General features: G+C 51.5%; 3 protein-coding genes across 5 annotated transcripts; all 3 read right to left on the bottom strand.

The window, feature by feature from the left end:
- Positions 1-349: 349 nt before the first annotated feature.
- Phf23 (PHD finger protein 23) lies at positions 350-4,646 on the bottom strand. Of its 3 annotated transcripts, none has more exons than XM_048366263.1 (5): positions 4,408-4,646; positions 2,864-2,895; positions 2,626-2,718; positions 1,249-2,092; positions 350-1,137 (listed from the first exon to the last, which is right to left on the bottom strand). In XM_048366263.1, the coding sequence occupies exons 1-5, from the start codon at positions 4,439-4,441 to the stop codon at positions 923-925; spliced, it is 1,218 nt and encodes a 405-aa protein (XP_048222220.1). In that variant the 5' UTR covers positions 4,442-4,646; the 3' UTR covers positions 350-922. The 3 variants fall into 3 exon arrangements, with proteins under 3 accessions (XP_048222220.1, XP_048222221.1, XP_048222222.1); XM_048366264.1 differs by having other exon boundaries at positions 1,249-1,891; XM_048366265.1 differs by lacking the exon at positions 4,408-4,646 and adding an exon at positions 3,449-3,531 and having other exon boundaries at positions 1,249-1,891.
- A 1,157-nt stretch (positions 4,647-5,803) lies between these two features.
- Positions 5,804-8,476, bottom strand: LOC125365250 (GABA type A receptor-associated protein). The gene is made up of 4 exons (XM_048365212.1): positions 8,258-8,476; positions 7,583-7,661; positions 7,323-7,441; positions 5,804-6,299 (listed from the first exon to the last, which is right to left on the bottom strand). The coding sequence occupies exons 1-4, from the start codon at positions 8,345-8,347 to the stop codon at positions 6,234-6,236; spliced, it is 354 nt and encodes a 117-aa protein (XP_048221169.1). The 5' UTR covers positions 8,348-8,476; the 3' UTR covers positions 5,804-6,233.
- Positions 8,477-8,824: 348 nt separating this feature from the next.
- Ctdnep1 (CTD nuclear envelope phosphatase 1) lies at positions 8,825-16,446 on the bottom strand. Its single transcript, XM_048365210.1, has 8 exons — positions 15,644-16,446; positions 12,669-12,735; positions 12,460-12,578; positions 12,196-12,267; positions 11,695-11,811; positions 11,457-11,568; positions 10,451-10,535; positions 8,825-10,155 (listed from the first exon to the last, which is right to left on the bottom strand). The coding sequence occupies exons 1-8, from the start codon at positions 15,743-15,745 to the stop codon at positions 10,095-10,097; spliced, it is 735 nt and encodes a 244-aa protein (XP_048221167.1). The 5' UTR covers positions 15,746-16,446; the 3' UTR covers positions 8,825-10,094.
- Positions 16,447-16,549: the final 103 nt, after the last annotated feature.

Raw genomic sequence — 16,549 nt, 5'->3', positions numbered from 1 at the left:
TGACTACTGCTGGGAGCAACGGTCTCCCGGCCTTAAGGACCCCGCCCCCCACACCCCCACCCACCCCAAGGGCCAACCAGAGGGCGGCTCCGGGTGGCCCCCTCCTTCTCACCCCCCTTTACTCTTCACCGACCGGGTAATTTGTGTGCACTGAGAGGGGGCAACTACTGGGATGGGAGCAGGACTGGGAGTGAGAAGTGCAAAGCCAATTGGGGGCCCGGGGTTGGCTGCTCCAGAGTAATTCCGGGGTGGGTAAGTAGCAAACCCAGGTCTTTATAGAGAGAGTTCAGCCGGGTCTTTTGCCAGCTTTTCCAAAGCCTCCCTCCCAAGCAGGACAATCAGCGAGGGCTATGAACACAAAAGAGCCCACTCTGCTTTATTTACAACAGTAGGCTGTACAAACAGCTGGCCAATATTATTAAAAAGAAGAGGTGAGTGATAATCACCACCTTTCTGCTTTCCTTCCTCACACGGCAAGGCTCTGGTACTTCACCTTTGAGCTGCCATGCTCAAAAGGGGAAGTCCAAAATCAAAAATACAACCGGTGTAGAAGAAAATAACTGGAAAGTGAAATAGAAGATGAGGGAGGGGAGTGCTATATTTACACTAGTTTTGTAGACAATTGTTCCACTCCAATTAGAACCCTGGCCCAGAAAGTGAGGGATAACAGGTTCAAGGGACAGATTGTGTCCACAGACCCAGACAGTCCCCTCCTACCCCCCAGCCAATTCCAACAGAGTCCAATTTCAAGGCCATGGAGCAGGAAGGCTAGGGTAGGAATGAAGACAATTCCAAATCAATCTCCTTTGGAAATTTCTGCCTTGAACTCACAATATCCAAGCTCCAGGGAATAAGCTGAGGACCCTGAGGCTCAGTTCCCAAGTCATGTTGTCATTCAGAGTTCCAGCCCAAGATGGTCATGTCAGGGCTCTCCAGATTTGGGGAGCCCTCCTAACCGCCGGGCCTCTGGCCGAAGTTCCTTGCATTTCTGGCAATAAAAGAAGTCAGGGACATTGGTCTTCTTAATCTTAGCACAGGAGAGGTGGATCCAAGTGCCACAAAGGCTGCATTCAATCATGGGCCGTCCTGCAAAGGGCTTTCGGCAGTAACACGTGATCAGATCCCATGAGTCATCACCTGGGAAAAACAAAGTTTGGTTGGAGTTTTGCCTGAGCTCTAGAATCCACAACAGTCCCCAAACCCACTATCCTTGGGCAGCTACCCCCTAGGCAACCCCAAACTTCTCACCTGATTCCACCATGATGTCTTCATCCATGACTCGCATCTCGCCTTCGCTGGAGCTGGCATCACCATCTTGGCTTGTTTCAGTGCTGCCCACCTCCTTGCCTTCACTGTCAGTGGGAGGAGCTCCTTCAGGGTGCACAGTGGCAGGGGGCCTAGGGGCTTCAGGGGGTGTTGGGAGCACAGGGGCCGGGACTTCACCCCCTACCACTGCTGTCATTTCTTCTTCCTCTTCCTCCTCTTCCTCCTCCTCCTCCTCCTCCTCTTCAGAGTCTGTATCACTCGGAGGTGCCCGGGGAGGGCCAGGAGGTGGGAGTCTATCCCCTCGCTCTCCCTTTTTCAACTTCCGCTTCTTGCTCTTCTTGATTCGAGACCTCTTTTCCCCATCACCAGGAGCTGGCCGAGGCCTCCGAAGCACCCCAAAGCCAGACCCACCTCCTGGCCCCAATTTTCTGTTCTTTCGGTCCTTCTTTCGAGGAGGCTGGGAGAGATCCCCCTGGGAAAGGGGCACTGGGGTGAGAGCAGCAGGGGGCCGGGAGGTATGTGTGAGGGATGTGGGTGCCAGTGGAGATCCCACTTTGGGCCCATCCAGATCGAAGAGAGAGTCCTTGAGCTTCATCTTCTCAAGTAGCGTGGCACTGTCAGGAGCCTGCAGACGAGAGAAAGCGGACCTTGGGGGTCCTGGCTGATTGGGAGCTGCTTGAGCTGCCCTTCTTTTGGATGACTTCGCTTTCTTAACAAAGGTCTGGATTGTTCGGAGGTCTGAGGGGGCTGAGTCCCAGCCATCACTGTCTGCTGCACTCTCACCTCGCAAGGGAGAGCTAGAGCCTGAGGCTGGCCAGTCACTTTCCTTAAAAGGAGGAAGAGACCAGGATCAGCAGGAACCTAGTGTCATCCCACCCCCTCCACAAATCTAGCCTGAGTATCAAGGACTGGACTTTTGCTAATGTATCCTACCCCTCCCACCAAACTGCCTAAGTACACAAGACGTACCAGTATCCTGTCTTACTGTCATCTCTTCCTAATCACTCCGGTCTTCCCAAAGTCTAAGCACCTTCCCACTATTCCCAGCCTAAACCTGCCTCTCCCAGAGGCATAATCCTTCTCTTATGTTTCTACAGTCTGATTTGTTGTCTTCATCTCCCTAAAATTTCTTCCAGAAATACCTTCCATTAACAGCAAACCAAGAGCATTCCAAAATCTTAACCAATACCTCCAAATTCCCAATCAGGGACTGCCCAAGCCGGCCCAACTCTGTTATCCTTCCCTCCCATACCACCACAGCCCCCAAATTTTCTAATTTCTGTAGTGTTGCATATCATTTCAGTTTCCTCCCACAAAGTAGTACAGTCCCCCTAAAGTGGGTTGTTGTTCTGTCCCTACCTCCTTGCTAGGGGGGATGTAACCAGCATAGGCCAAGACAAAACTGCAGAACTTGTTGAAATCCTCAATTGTTCTCCTACGTTTTTCTGGTGGCTGAAAGGAAGGAAATATAGGTCACATGGAAGCTAAACACAAGCGTTCAGGGGGCAAAGACACAGACACAGCCCCTAAAGTGAGGAATAAAGGAGGGAGCACTATCAAGTGATACCTGCCGGCAAAGGTAAAGAACTTCTCTTACCTGAGTCTCTGGCTTAAGAGTCGGAGGTGGATCTATGGAAGCAATAAAAGCTGAGTCAAGGTACTGGGAAACAGTCGCAAAAACCCCGCCTTTAAACCTCAGAGGTCCCAGGAGGTCCCAGGAGAACCGGGTCCCCTCCTAGGTCCCCTCCTAGGTTCGCGGCCAGGGCACCAGGAGCCCAGCTGTACTGGACACGCCCCCCCCCCCCCCCCCGCTCCCTTCCGTCCCAGGAGGGGCGGAGTCTGAGCGCCGCGCCCTCCAAGGCCTCGCTATAGCGCTCCCTTCCCCCAACCCAACCGGAGGCCCGGCGCCCCGCCCCCCGCTCGCGGCTCCACCAGTCTACTCGGCTCTCTCCGTGCCCCACCCCGCCATACCGCTCGGGAGCCCGGCTCGGGCCCCCACTCGCCCCCGTCCCTCACACGCGCTCGGAGCTCAGAGACCGCACACGCCGCCCGCCGGCCCCCAGGGTCCAAGATGACCACGCTGAGCCGCTCCCCGCCCTCCGGCCCCTTCCACTCGAGCACGAGGCCGGGCGCGCCCCTCTCCCCCACCCGAAATACACTCGGCACACACGCCCAACCCTACTTAGCGTCCGGGACAGACCCGGCGAGCTCGCTCCCGGACGCGGCCCCACCTGCCCCCCCACATCGTGCGCCCCACAATTTCGCCGTCCCTCCGCCCCCATCCGGGGCTTTGGCCCCTCCCCGTCTCGAGCTCTCCGGGTTCCCCACCGGGGCCCCGGGCCCAGTCCTGAGCTTCTCCAGCAGCCGCCCCCCCGCTTGTCCCCCCCCCCGCCCCCGAACTCACCAAGTCACTAGGCTGTGAACCCCGAAACTCAGCCCCCTCCGCCCAAGCAGCTACTCTCCACAGCAGCCCCGCTGTTGCCCCCGTCGCTGCCCGCCTCACCCTCCACAACTCCCGGCTCTAACCCTGGCCGACCAACACCCCCCCAGCCGCCGTCTCAACCCCCACCCCGCCCCGCCGTGCCCGCGCCGTCCCGGCGCTCTCGCCCCCGGCCGCCCCCCGGCACAGGGCTGTCTGCCACAGACAATACCCAGACCCGCTCCCCTCTCTACAACTACCTGATCTCCCTCTAACAATCACCAGGCGATCTCTGGCGGCAACTGCCGGAGCTCCGGCACCACCGCCACGAACTCCCCCGCCGCGGCCAACTCCGGGCCCCTCGCTCAGCCCTCAGCCCCGCGTCCTCCCGCCTCCCAACTCTCCGGCCCCAGCTCCGCGGACCTCCCGGCGCCAGGGCCCCAACAGTCCGAGGCCCTTTCAGCCGCTGACCCCCGTACGCTCCGGGCTCCCGGCTCCACTCCGGGCCTCCTCCCCTGCACAAACACGGCCAGCGCTCCAACTACCCCGGACCGACCTCCTAGCCCTTTCTCCACGGGCTCCCAACTCGCCGCCCTCCCACTCCGGAGCCGGGCCCCCGACCCAGCTCCCGCACACCCCGCGGGGCTCCGGGGCTCGGCCTCCAAGTTTGCCAATTGATTTCTCACCCGCCCCCCACCGCTCGGTGCCGGTCGAGAGCTCACCTTCGGGACTGGGCTCCGCCATGGCTTCCAGCATCGCCCCTTCCCCACCTCCCGGCCCGGCGCCCCCTTCCCCTAAGCCGGGGATCCCGGTGCCGCCTCTGGTGTTCGCTGCTCCTATGGCCTCGCTTCGCAGAAGTGTACGCTTCGGCCGGGCTGGAACTCCAGTCCGCTAGCTGCGGCCGCCACCTCCCTCCACCACAGCCTCCCGCACTCCCGGACCGGGCCCCCCTCCCCCCGCGCCGCCGGCCGCCTGCTCCCTCCTCCTCCTCCTCCTCCTCCTCTTCTCTCCTCCCCCCCCTCACTCCTCTCCTGTGCTCCCCCCTCCCCGCCAGCGCTCCCGCGCGCAGTGCACCAAGGGGATTGTAGTCCGTCGTAGGACCGAAGGAAGGAGAGCGTAAGAGCCTCCAGAACTTCAGTTCCCAGAGAGCCACGTGCTAGAACATGCGCAGTGAAAACGCTGCTTCTCCCCTGAGGAGTGGCGGGGTGATCAGGAGCCTGAGAGTAGAGCGGAAAAGTGCGCGCAGGCTTCTGGGAAGTGTAGGCTGGGCGGGACCAAGAAAGAAGAGGAAGAAGGGATTAAAACTCTCGGCCACCATACTGCCTCATTTGCACCTTCTTTCTCCCCAGAGGGACCGCCCCACTTCCGTCCAGACAGAGAAATGGTTGCTGGGAAATGAAGTCCTTCTAGTAATAAAGGTATCCTCTTCCCAGTTTTGTCTCCAGTTAGGATTCCACCCTATGATAGCTCACATGTTGGTATAAATTCTGCATATGACATGCAACTGAATATACTATTACCACTTGTCACACGAATATTTCTTCTTTCCTTAAACCCTTAAACTATGATATGCTTAATCTAAAGCAGGTGCTTTCCAACTTCTCAGGAACTCATTAAGAAAAATCAGAGTACTTTAAAAAAAATCAGAACTTAGTATAGCATATAAAACCAAACTTTCATGAAAGGAAAAAAAGCACTCAAAAATGTTCCACTCAGAAAAATATACCTGCCAACGAGAGACATGGCTCAAATAGTAGAAAGCCAACCAATGCAAAACAAAACAAACAACAAAAACTCCCAAGGGCTCAAGGCTGTTGAATCCCTGTAGCTGGCATTATGTGTGTGCACATATGTGTGCAAGCTCAGGCCAGTATATACCAAATACCAAATAGTACACATGAAAAACCCACAAAATGTGGATTAAATAATGATTTTTAAATACATAAGAAGATAAATATACTTTGTATAAAAGGAAAGCCCCAACTTAACAAAATAAGCCAAAATTTATTTCTTGGCTTCCAACCTCCTTTTCCCTCATTCCATCTTTTCTCCACCATTGAAGCCCATGAAGCATTCCAGAGACGAAAAGCAGATGGGAAAACACAAGACAAAATTCAGTTCAGCTTGGTAGTTTCCTCTTTATTGATGTGCCTCCTACCCCTCCAATTTCAGTCCATTCCATCTACCCCCAAAATAGAAGGTAGTGAAAGGAAAGATTGTTAGGGTTTTGAGCCCCTTGGGCAGTTAGAAAGGAAATAGAAACCAAACAATCGCTGGATGTGACAGAGATTGACAATCAAGAAGTCTAAAGCAGAATAGGTCAGGAGGGTAAAAGGAAATGGAAGAAAGAGAAAGGAGAGGTACAAGAGGCCACGTCTACCATTACCCCTCCTTCTAAGAGGGGATGGAGAGAAAGCCTTGAACATTAAAAAGTGTAGGTCCTGAAGAAGGGAGATGGTGTTTGAGCCTGAAGGAGATGGTTGAGTCAAGGAAGGGGCACCACCTCTCTCTTTGTAGACTGGGACCCCCCACTTTTGGGGCAGTAGCTTCACAGACCGTAGACACTTTCATCACTGTAGGCAATGTATAGAAAGAAGTCTTCTTCATGGTGTTCCTAGAGTGAAAGCAGAAAATGGTACTCAGGTAGCCAGGCTTCAGTTACTTGAACCACCTATATACCCAAACACATTCTTCAATTCTTTGTTCGCTTGAGACAGACTCTCTCCATGTAACTTAGACTGGCCTTGAACTTGCTATATGCAGCCTAAGGTACCTTCCAACTTAAAATCCTTCTGCCTTAGTCTCATAAGTGCTGAGATTACATGTATGCATCACCATCCTCAGTAAGAACATTTTGTCATTTGTGTGTGGATACTGGAGCTTGAACTCAGAATCTTTTGCTCTCAACTGACTTTCATTCATAGCTGACACTCTATCACTTGAGCCACACCTCCAGTTCTAGCATTCAGCTGATTAATTGGAGACAAGTGTCTCAAGGATTTGTCTGCTGGGACTGGCTCTGATCTGAGAGCACAACCTCCTGAGTAGTAAGGATTACAGGCATAAGCCACCAGCATTCTGCAAAAAACATTGTTTTTAAAGACCTCAAAAATGAGGCCCTGACTCACTCCTTCAAATTCTAGGCCCTAGAATCCAAGTAGTATCATCTCTGCAAAATCCTGAGTACAAATATCTTGCCAGCTCACACCTGCAATCCTAGCTTCTCAGGAGGCTGAGATCTGCAGATTGTGGTTCAAAGCCAAGCCCTGGCAGAAAAGTCCAAGAGACTCTCATTTTCAGTTAACCACCAGGAAACTGGAAGTGAAGCTGTGGCTCAAAGCGGTAGAGCATTAGCCTTGAGCAAAAAGAGCTGAGACAGTGCCCAGGTCCTCAATTCAAGCCCCACAACCAACAAGAAAGAAACATACATATCTTTAACTAGAATCACCATCAGAACAGTTCTTCTAACTCACTGGTCTCTCTTCCCTTCTCTCTACTCTTATTTCTCTGTCCAAACCCCAACCAAAGACTATCATGAAATTTTAAGGCTAGAAAGCCAGCAGTCCAAGAACTGCTCATTTTCAAATCTCCTAAGATTTCTCTCCAAAACCTCCACTACTTCCCAGGTATACCATACCTGGTAGAGCTGACCCATTGTGGCACTAGTGGGTGGAATGACATTGTTGACAAAGAAAAACAAGGCATCCTCAGCTCGGAGATGAATTCGCTTCCTGATCAAGAAATAGAACTGACCAACTGCCAAAGATAAAAGGTGCAAGAGAGTTAAGAGATGATCAGCGAAAGAAAGAAATAAACCAGCTGTTAGGTGGAGTCTCCCCGGAGAGATGGCACTCCCACCCTCATGAGGCAAATTTGGGTCTTGGGTCAGATTCCTACCTGTGAGATCAGAAGGCACCAGGTATTTCTTTTTGTCCAGATCTCCTATCCGAGCTTTAGGAGCCTTTTCTACTATCACCTGACAATAGGAAAATGTAAATTAGGAGATGTAAGGAATACAGCACACAGCTCCACATGTCAAGAACTCAAGCTACAATGTTTCCAGTACTTAGACCTATGCCAATCTCATTTCTCTTTATCCTGTACACGCGATGCAGTCCTAAGCAGTGATCCTGATACCACTCGTTCACCTTTATATCCACGATCGATCCAGAATAGCGCGTCATAATAAACAACCATCTTAATCAGAGGAACAGGATGGTCTACCTGGGTCGATTTGAGTCTCACTGTTGAAAACCTAGCTAGCTGGGAGGGTGACTGCAAGGCCATGTGAGCTTCCGGCTGTCAAACTCAAGTCTTAAGACCTCCACTCCCACGGATGCCAAGATCTCTCTCCCTCTGTGTCTCTTCCGTGCGTGTCTGTTTTTCTGTCCCTCTCCCTCAACTCCACTCTCTTCACTCCTGGTCCGGGAACAGTAGTTTCAGGCTCTCCCAGCCCACCACAACCTGCAGGCTGAACCCCGCACTGCCCGTCCCGAGACCCAAGCCGAAGCTGTGGCGTCAGCGCCAGCGCCCAGCGCCCGGCGCCGCCTGGGCCCTGACTACTGTCCTCACCGGGACCCGGTCCGGGTATTTCTTTCTGATCTTCTCGCCCTCAGAGCGGCGCTTCTCGAACGGATGCTCTTCTTTGTACACGAACTTCATCCTCCCGGGAACCGGGCTGGACCGAGATGCGCAGAGGGAACCCGGGGGAGGGGGGCCGGGATAGGGGGCGGCGGCGGCACGACGCGCAGGCAGACTCAGCGGAAAGATCCACGAATTTGCGCCACTTCCCTATTCACCAACCCCGCCCCCGACCGTCAGGGAGAGCCCCGCCCGCGGAGATACGCCACTAGCGGAGCACATGACGCCCCTCCCCCCCGCAAACGTTGCAACACCCGCAACCCGCCCCCCCCCCACGTATTCAGCGTAATCGCTTTGGAACCTATTTGTGGGCTACGCAGGAAATGTAGCAAAGATGGCTGGCTTTTGCTGCGGCTGTAACTAACCGAAAACCCTTTCCCGATTTCCATCCCCCACAAATCTGGGGAGGAAATGGGGTAGGAGGTGTTAATGGGGTTTGGCTCTCCAGACGTTCTTTTCGGAAATTACGTAGGAGGAAGAGCAGACAATTACAAGGCAGGCTATTCACGAAACATGTTGTTACGCCGAAGGCGGCCGTTGACACCAAAACAAAATAGTTCCCAAAAGGAGATGAGATCCAGAAATAACAATGTAGGAAGGCAACAGGGGTTTCGAAAGACGCACAGAACACTTAGGATTCAGAATGAGTGGTCCAATAGGAACTGCAGAAGAGATCTAAAAGTAAGGGTCATGCCAGCGCGGAGGAACACTTCAGGGTTGCATCGAGAATCATGTGACCTCGGAGGAGGAGCATCACGTGGCTAGTGAGTAGTAGAGCCGGCTCTGGGAGGAGTCGCCGGGAAGGCGGGGCCCTGGCGAGAGCACCCAGGCCGCAACCCCACTGGGAGCTGCCGGGAGCCTAGGTGCCAGCAGCCAGAGGGCGGTGCCTGCTTAGCATATTCCTGTCAGCCCCTCCCCCCACGCAAAACCCCGCCTTTTTTTTTTTTTAAACCCCGTTAGGGGTTCAGGTTTTTCCTCTATATCCAGCTACTCTGAAGCTGTCCTTCTGTTGCCCACCACGGCATCTGGTCACTTACGTCCTTACTAAAACATCCTAAAAAACAACAAAAAGAAAAACACTTTCCCCTTTAACCCAAGAGCAGTCTTTCCCCTCTGCCTCAGGTACAGGGTGGGATATGAACAAAGTTTCCTCCATTTCCCAAACACCCAGAGAAGGACCTAGGGCAGATTTGGTTTCAAAGTTATAATGCATGGTTTAAAAGAGAGGAAAGGGGGAAAAAAAAGAGAAAGGTGGTTACAAGTATTGGGGACTCTAGAGGAAGAAAAACTGAAGGAAGGACAAGTTTGGGGAAGATCCAGTGGCCCAAAATCCCAATCTCCCACCCATAGCCCTTGGAGCAGGAGTGAAGAATTAGATCAGTTTTGTACAAGAATTTTTAAAAAATCAAATCACAACAAAGCTGACTTGGCTTCTCTTTGAGCCTCCAGGATCACTGTATGTATGTCTCTCACTCTGGCCAGTCCTGCCTCTCCAACAGACACTGTTTCAGCTCTCCAAGGCTTCCACCTGTCCCAGTCTGGGATTTCCATGGAGTGTGAACACGAAGTTAGAGTGAGGCTGCTTCACAGTCTGGCCCATGTGTCCATCCAGACTCCAAGTGGAGTGTAGGGCTCCCAGGGCAGAGAGGGATGGGAGGGGTAGACCCTGCCCAGGCAGTCCTCACATTGGACAGAGCAACTGAAGGCATCCCGAGGGCTGGCCCTCCCTTTCCCCCCCACCCCAATGCAGGTGGAGGGGTAGCAGCTGTCACCAGAGCCTATGTTGGTGAAGGTTTCTGCTCAGCACGGAACGGACATCAGCGGTGAACCTGGGATGACAATAACTTGCATTGGTGGAGTTACCTTATAGTTGACATCTTCACAATACTAGCATAAGGCAGCCTCACTGGAAAAATGGGACTTTCACATGAGACACGTTCAACTGGACCAATACCTAACAGCTGAAAGTGATGATCTTTGGAGTAAGAAGGCCTGTTTCAAACACTAAGTCTTTGAGGGAAGAGAGGTAAATAAGTAAAACAGGACAAACTTTTTTATTCTCGTGGGATTCCCCGCCTTCCCCTTTCCTCAGAAATCCAAGTGTCTACAGCCCACTTCCCTTACCTGAGGGCATCCAGCATTGGGAGTAGGTTAAGAAGGGCTGTGTCACTCGGGTCACTGAACCAGGATTTGATGGGGATAGCATTGTCTAGAGTGGATGAAATGCAGATGAGAAGAAACTAAGAATTCAAGAAAACCTGTTGTTTATTCTCTGAAAAATTTCTTAAAAATCCATACTGTTGGGGGCTGGGAATGTGGCTTAGTGGTAGAGTACTTGCCTAGCATGCATGAAGCCCTGGGCTTGATTCCTCAGCACTGCATACACAGAAAAAGTCAGAAGTAGCACTGTAGCTCAAGTGGTAGAGCAGTAGCCTTGAGCAAAAGAAGCTCAAGGACAGCACCCAGGCCCTGAGTTCAAGCCCCAGGCCTGGGAAAAAAATCCATACTGCCCATGCCCTACCCCCATAGTCAACAACTTCAAACCATTTATTCTCAAAAGCAAAATTAAATATTAATCACCAGATCTCAGACTAGTGTGAGGCTTCTAGTCAAACTCACTATTAGCTAGGCCTCATTTGATGTAAATTTTATTAGGAAATTAAGTGTGAAATGGACAAATAGGGGGAGGATCTCATTTGAAACAACTAGTGTTTAGACCTACAGTACACCACGGAATCCCAGCTTTCTAGGACCAAGGCCAAGGTATCCTGCTTACTAGCTCCCTATATTCAAAATACTTTCCTGAGGTAGGGTAGGGATTTAATTCAGTGGTAGCTTACGTAGAATGCATAATCCCTTGGTTCAATTCCCAACACATACACAAAGAAACAAAAATCTCAGGAACCTGGGGTGTACCTCAGTGATAAAGGTCCTGGATTCTATACCTAGTAGCACCACCAAAAAAGAAAAAAAGTTCAGGCTAGCCTGACTATACAAAAGACCTTGTTTCAAAAAAATAAATAAACAGGGCATGACTCCAAATGGTAGAGTGCCAACTGAGCAAGCACCCCAAGGGCCAGAGTTCAAACTCCAGAAAATGAAACAAAAACCTCCCTACCCTCCCCCATACCTGGATGGCTCCTATAAGCCCCTGGGGAGTTATCTAGGATCACAATGCTGGAGAGGTCACTGTGGACTACAGAGAGGTCCTTGATGTAGCTGCCCAACTCCAAAGTGCAGTGCTGGAAAGCAGAGGATTATGTAGTAGTCCTGCCCAGATCCCCATGAGGACAAATGCCTCACACTCAGATCCCTCCCTTCCTCCTTCCCTCCCTGTCTGCATCTCCAGCCTGATTCTAGCCACTTACCTGTCTATAGTATCTCCTCTTGAGAATGCTTCTGCTGTTGTCCAGTTTGTCTGCCACTGCAGAGCCGTAAATCTCCATGCTTGCTGTAAACACCACCAGCTCATACCACTGGCTTACCTGAAATAGAGCAGCAGGAGGGCAATGGAGTTGGGAGAGGAACAGATGTGTATAATATAAAGTGATTCATTTATTTAGACACAATTCTTTCAATCAAGTCCTTCAAACCTTAAAGCAACATCACAGGTCTCTAAGTACACAAAACTTTGATCCTCCTCCCCCAAACTTTCAAATTCAGTGTCTGAGACATCCTTTCAGATTCAGATACTCAGATACAAAAGCACAGGATGCCTGTGGAAGAATAGAATTACATCAATATAACAGATGAACTGCCAAATACTGTAAGCTATTTCCTTACCAAAATTCTTTAACCCACTTCTCATCCTTTCCTCTAACCAGGGCCTTATAACCAGTTCATCACAACGCTATCTCAAGTATACTCACCACTTCTAAGAAGAAATCCACATGAGGTCTCTTATGTACAAAAAACCGGACAGGATGTTTGTCAATTACCACCTATAAAGGAATAGGGAATGGCTGGGGAAGTCCTGTACTCCACTGGCAGAAAGGAAGGACACCACCCCCACCCACTTCCACTGGTTGCTTCTTTGCTTTAAGGAGACCAAGCCATGGGACTGGGCAAGAGGGTCTGTCTGGGCAGGGTAACAGACATTAATAAGCATTTCATCACTCTCCAGCCCTACACACCTTGAGGATGAAGTCAGGCGGTGTTCCAGGCCGCACTGTAGGTCTCAGGACCCCATCATGATGAGAGTGAATAAGTGTCTCATCCAGATCCAGCACCAGTATCTTCCTCTTCACCTGGGCTGAACCACAATGGGAAGGAACAACAACAACCGACCTTCAGCCCAGAGCTGGAACCCTACCTCCAAAGTCTTCCTAGCCAGTGTACTCACCTAGCCTATTCCGGGACACAGGAGATAAGGGAAGGATATCATATCGAACAGTTTGGTACTGAATTACCTAAGAATAACATAAGAGAGAAAGAATTAGACCCTTTAACAAAGAACCCTTTCCTAATAACAGTAACAGATAACACATACTGAACAGTTGATAGGCATTGTATGTATGATTTAGGATAATTTCACTTAATTCTTAAAACTGTATTAATAGGGCTGAGTGTGAAATTCAATGCAGAGCTCTTGCTTAGCCTGTAGGAAGCCCTAGGTTCAATCCCCAAGTCAACAAAACAAAAGACAATGCTAATATTATTCCATTTGTGTGTGTGTGTACCCTTCCTTAGCTTTTTTTTTGTTTTTTTTTTGGGGGGGGAGGAGAAGAAGTGTCAGTCATGGGGCTTGAACAAAGGACCTGGGCACTGTCCAGGAGCTTTTGTGTTCAAGGCTAGTGCTCTACTACTTTGAGCCACACCTCCACTAGTGGTTTTCTGGTGGTTAATTGGAGATAAGAGTCTCATAGGCTTTCCTTCCCTGGATGGGCTTCAAACCAGGATCTTCAGATCGCAGCCTGCTGAATAGCTAGGATTACAGGCATAAGCCAACAGTACCTGGCTATTGCAATTTTTTTTTTTTTTTAGAATGGTGAAACAGGCTTGGAGGGAGTACCACATAGCTAGATTCATCTACTCCACAGAATGAAAACTCAATAAAAGCATGAATTTTGTTTCAATCATGGCTATTTCCCAGTGCCTAGAACATTATAGAGAAAGGGTGGTAAGTAAAAATTAGTAGATGTCCTCTTTGATGATGAACAAAGAAACACACGGACCCATCATCCTCACCCCAAGAACTCTGTGGTCATTTACATCCTCTCTCATTGGGAGCCAAAGGACTCAGACTCTTGGTGGACATGGAGTAATAATCAGGAGAGGAAGTCCTTGGATCTCTAGGGGGAATAGAGGATAAGGGAGCCCAGAGGTTGTCAGGTCAACTAAGTTCCTCTGGCTACAGGCCACCAAGCCTATTTTAACCAGCCACCTGTCCACTTATGTCTTTACTAGCCAAGTCACAAGTTGCAGCAAACCTCAGCCCTCTGAACAGCCTCCTTATCCTGGTACCTAGGGCAAGGAAGAGAACATTGGAAAGCCCCACCTGCCAGAGTATGGAAAAGGCCAATGAAGTAAGTAAGAGCTGTGAGGTGAATAGGGGACAAGGACATCACCACCCCAACCTTCCAGCTCTGTTTCTCCAAGCATACTCCAAAGGCTGTTTCCTAATACTCAGATCTCCATGCATGGTGATTTCCTTCCTCTGTTACTTTCTTGTAATAAAAACATTCTTTAGTCCATACCTAGGCCCCAAGCCACACTAGAACTAGACTCCCCTTTTGCAAACTAAAAGGCCCTCTTCCCTTTAATCCCAAGGCATCTGTCCTTCTTTGCTCTTTGGGCCTGTGATGAGGGCTGAAGCAGCTCGGGTGTCTTGTCCTGCTATCTCGGGTTGCATACCCTGGGCATGTAGGGAATGCTCCAAGTATCTGTCAGAAGAGGGGGCGGGGAACCAGAGTGAAGGAAGAGAGGACAAAAGGCTGTGGGGTCACTACTGCTCAAAGGAAAGCAATTCTAAATGCAATTAATGTGCCCAATAGTAGGGCTAAACTACTCCCTACATCTAGGAAATTAATGTGTTGGAAAGAAGGAAAGATTCTCAGAACAGGGTCTAGCAGAATGGACTGACAGCTGTCAACACATAAAAGAAAATCCCAGGAGCTAGCTGTCTCAGCTTCTCTGACCACAATTTTTCTGCTTGTCTCCTTGCTGTCTTAGAAGATTAGCCCTTCCTATAACCACCACCACAGAGCGCAGTCCTCATCCTAAATCGGGAAGTGGAAGGAATAACACTGGTAGAAGAGTGAGTGAATCCCACATAAGGCCATTCCTCCAAATCAATTAAGTCAATCCCTACTACCTCTATGGCTGTCTCACTACTTGCTTTGACTGAGGATGTCCCTCTCTGATTTTATTCTTTCAAATTGTATTGAGGTGTGCTACAAATACAGCCCTCTGTAGCCAGGCTCAGTCAATGTTCCTTAAAAATCTGAATTCAGGGAATTTGCCTGAGTGATGATGAGAACACAAGAGCACATTCGTTAAATGATATTAGTTGAAGGAGCTTTGACCTTGGAGAAAAGCTCAGGGAGAGGGGGCCCACAGATGACTGGGAACATCTATACAGTCTCCACTAGCTACAGTATCCCTTCTGAATGCAATGGACTCCTGGAGAAGCAAGCTTGTCTGCAAGCACAAGGTCTACAATTGAACACCTCGTCCTGTAACAGGGACGCCCAACATTAATGTGTTCCCTTCCACAACTAAAGACATCTATAAATCATAAAAGCATCTTTTTCAGTCCCAAGACTTCAATATATCCATATACCCACACTATGAAATATTTCCAGGGCTTTGTGGTTCCCCCCTTTGATGGGAACCACAGAGGTTTCTCCTTCACATCGAGGACTTTCCCCAAGTTTCGTCCATCCTTGTCACAAATGCCCTTCAATCCACCCCCACCTTGACACACAAGCCAGTCTCTCCTAGACCAAACATACCCGGAGGTTCTAATAGGAGGGTCTTTCTCCAGCCCAAATCAACAGTTCCGGTTGCCAGCAAACAGGTGTTCTCCGCCTCCCGGTTTCTTTAGCAACTCCAGCTTTCTTAAAGAAAGCCCCACCCACCACGCTAGCCCCCAGGAGTTCCCAGATCCTGCACCACCATCTAGGCCACCAAAAAAAAAAAAATAGAAAGAAAGGAGAAAAAAAAAAAAAAGCACCAAATCTCGGTTCCATTGTAAGGTCTCCTCCCCACTCCAAGGTCCCCAAGACTCCATTCCTAGGCCCAGAGGCTCAATACATACTGAGAAGCCAAGAACCGCTGACAGTGAACCCCAACAACCCGGCACCCACCCAAACTCACCGTGCGGATCTGCCTCCGTAGAAGATAAATGAAGAAGCTCCAGAGCTTGGCGGCGAAGGCCACGAACGTGCGCAGCCCCAGCAGACACTGCGTCCGCATCATCCCGATGACCCCGGCACCGCCGGCCCCGGGGCCCCCGCGGCCCAGCTCCGCCAGCCCCCCGGGGGCAGCCCCCCGCCTCCGGGAGGGGGAACGGGGGCCCCGAGTGGCAGGAGAGGCTGCAGCGATTGGCACCAAGCGGGCGGCTCACGGAGCCACCCCCGGCGAGGGAAAAGCCCAGCGGAATCGGGAGCTGGGGGACAGGCGTGGGCAGCCCGCGGGGGCCCACATGGACGGGGAGTGGCAAAGACGCCTTCTCGGAGGTTTCTGGCAGAGACAGGTCAGGCTAGGATGGGGTCCACGGAGACCAGGAGGGAAGGGGTATAGAGAAATGGGGGGAGGGGGCTGTGGGGGAGGGGGCAAGGGTGGGAGGGGGAGGGGAGGAGGGGGAAGTGGAGGGTGGCCCGCTGCGCAGGCGCGCTAGGGGGCTGCCCTCGGGAAAGGGGCGGGTGGGGGCCAGCAGAGCGCGAAAGGCCGCGACGGCAGAGAACGAGCTAGCGGAGCCCGGGAGCAGGGAAGGGGAGGGGGAGCCGGAGGGCGCGGAGCGCTGGGCCGAGGCGGCCTCCCCCTCCCCGAGGCCAGGGGTCTCCTAGCCGCTGAGGAGCGGGGCTGCAGCCTCTGCAGCTGGTTTTCCCACTCTGACAGGCGCCATTTTACTGCCCAGAGGGCTCCCTCCTCCTATTTCCCCCCTCCTCTTCCCTTCTGACAATACTTCCGGTGGTGACGTGTATTCGCTTCAACCGGATTACTGTTCCTTCTACTCGGTCTTAATGGGGGTAGGGTTAAGGAAAGTGGAGAGTCCCCAGA

The sequence above is a fragment of the Perognathus longimembris genome, chromosome 17, assembly GCF_023159225.1.
Source record: "Perognathus longimembris pacificus isolate PPM17 chromosome 17, ASM2315922v1, whole genome shotgun sequence".
In the NCBI taxonomy this organism is placed as follows: Eukaryota; Metazoa; Chordata; class Mammalia; order Rodentia; family Heteromyidae; genus Perognathus; species Perognathus longimembris.
Note: the sequence above shows the minus strand (reverse complement) of the source record. Positions and strands in the feature narration are given on the sequence as shown.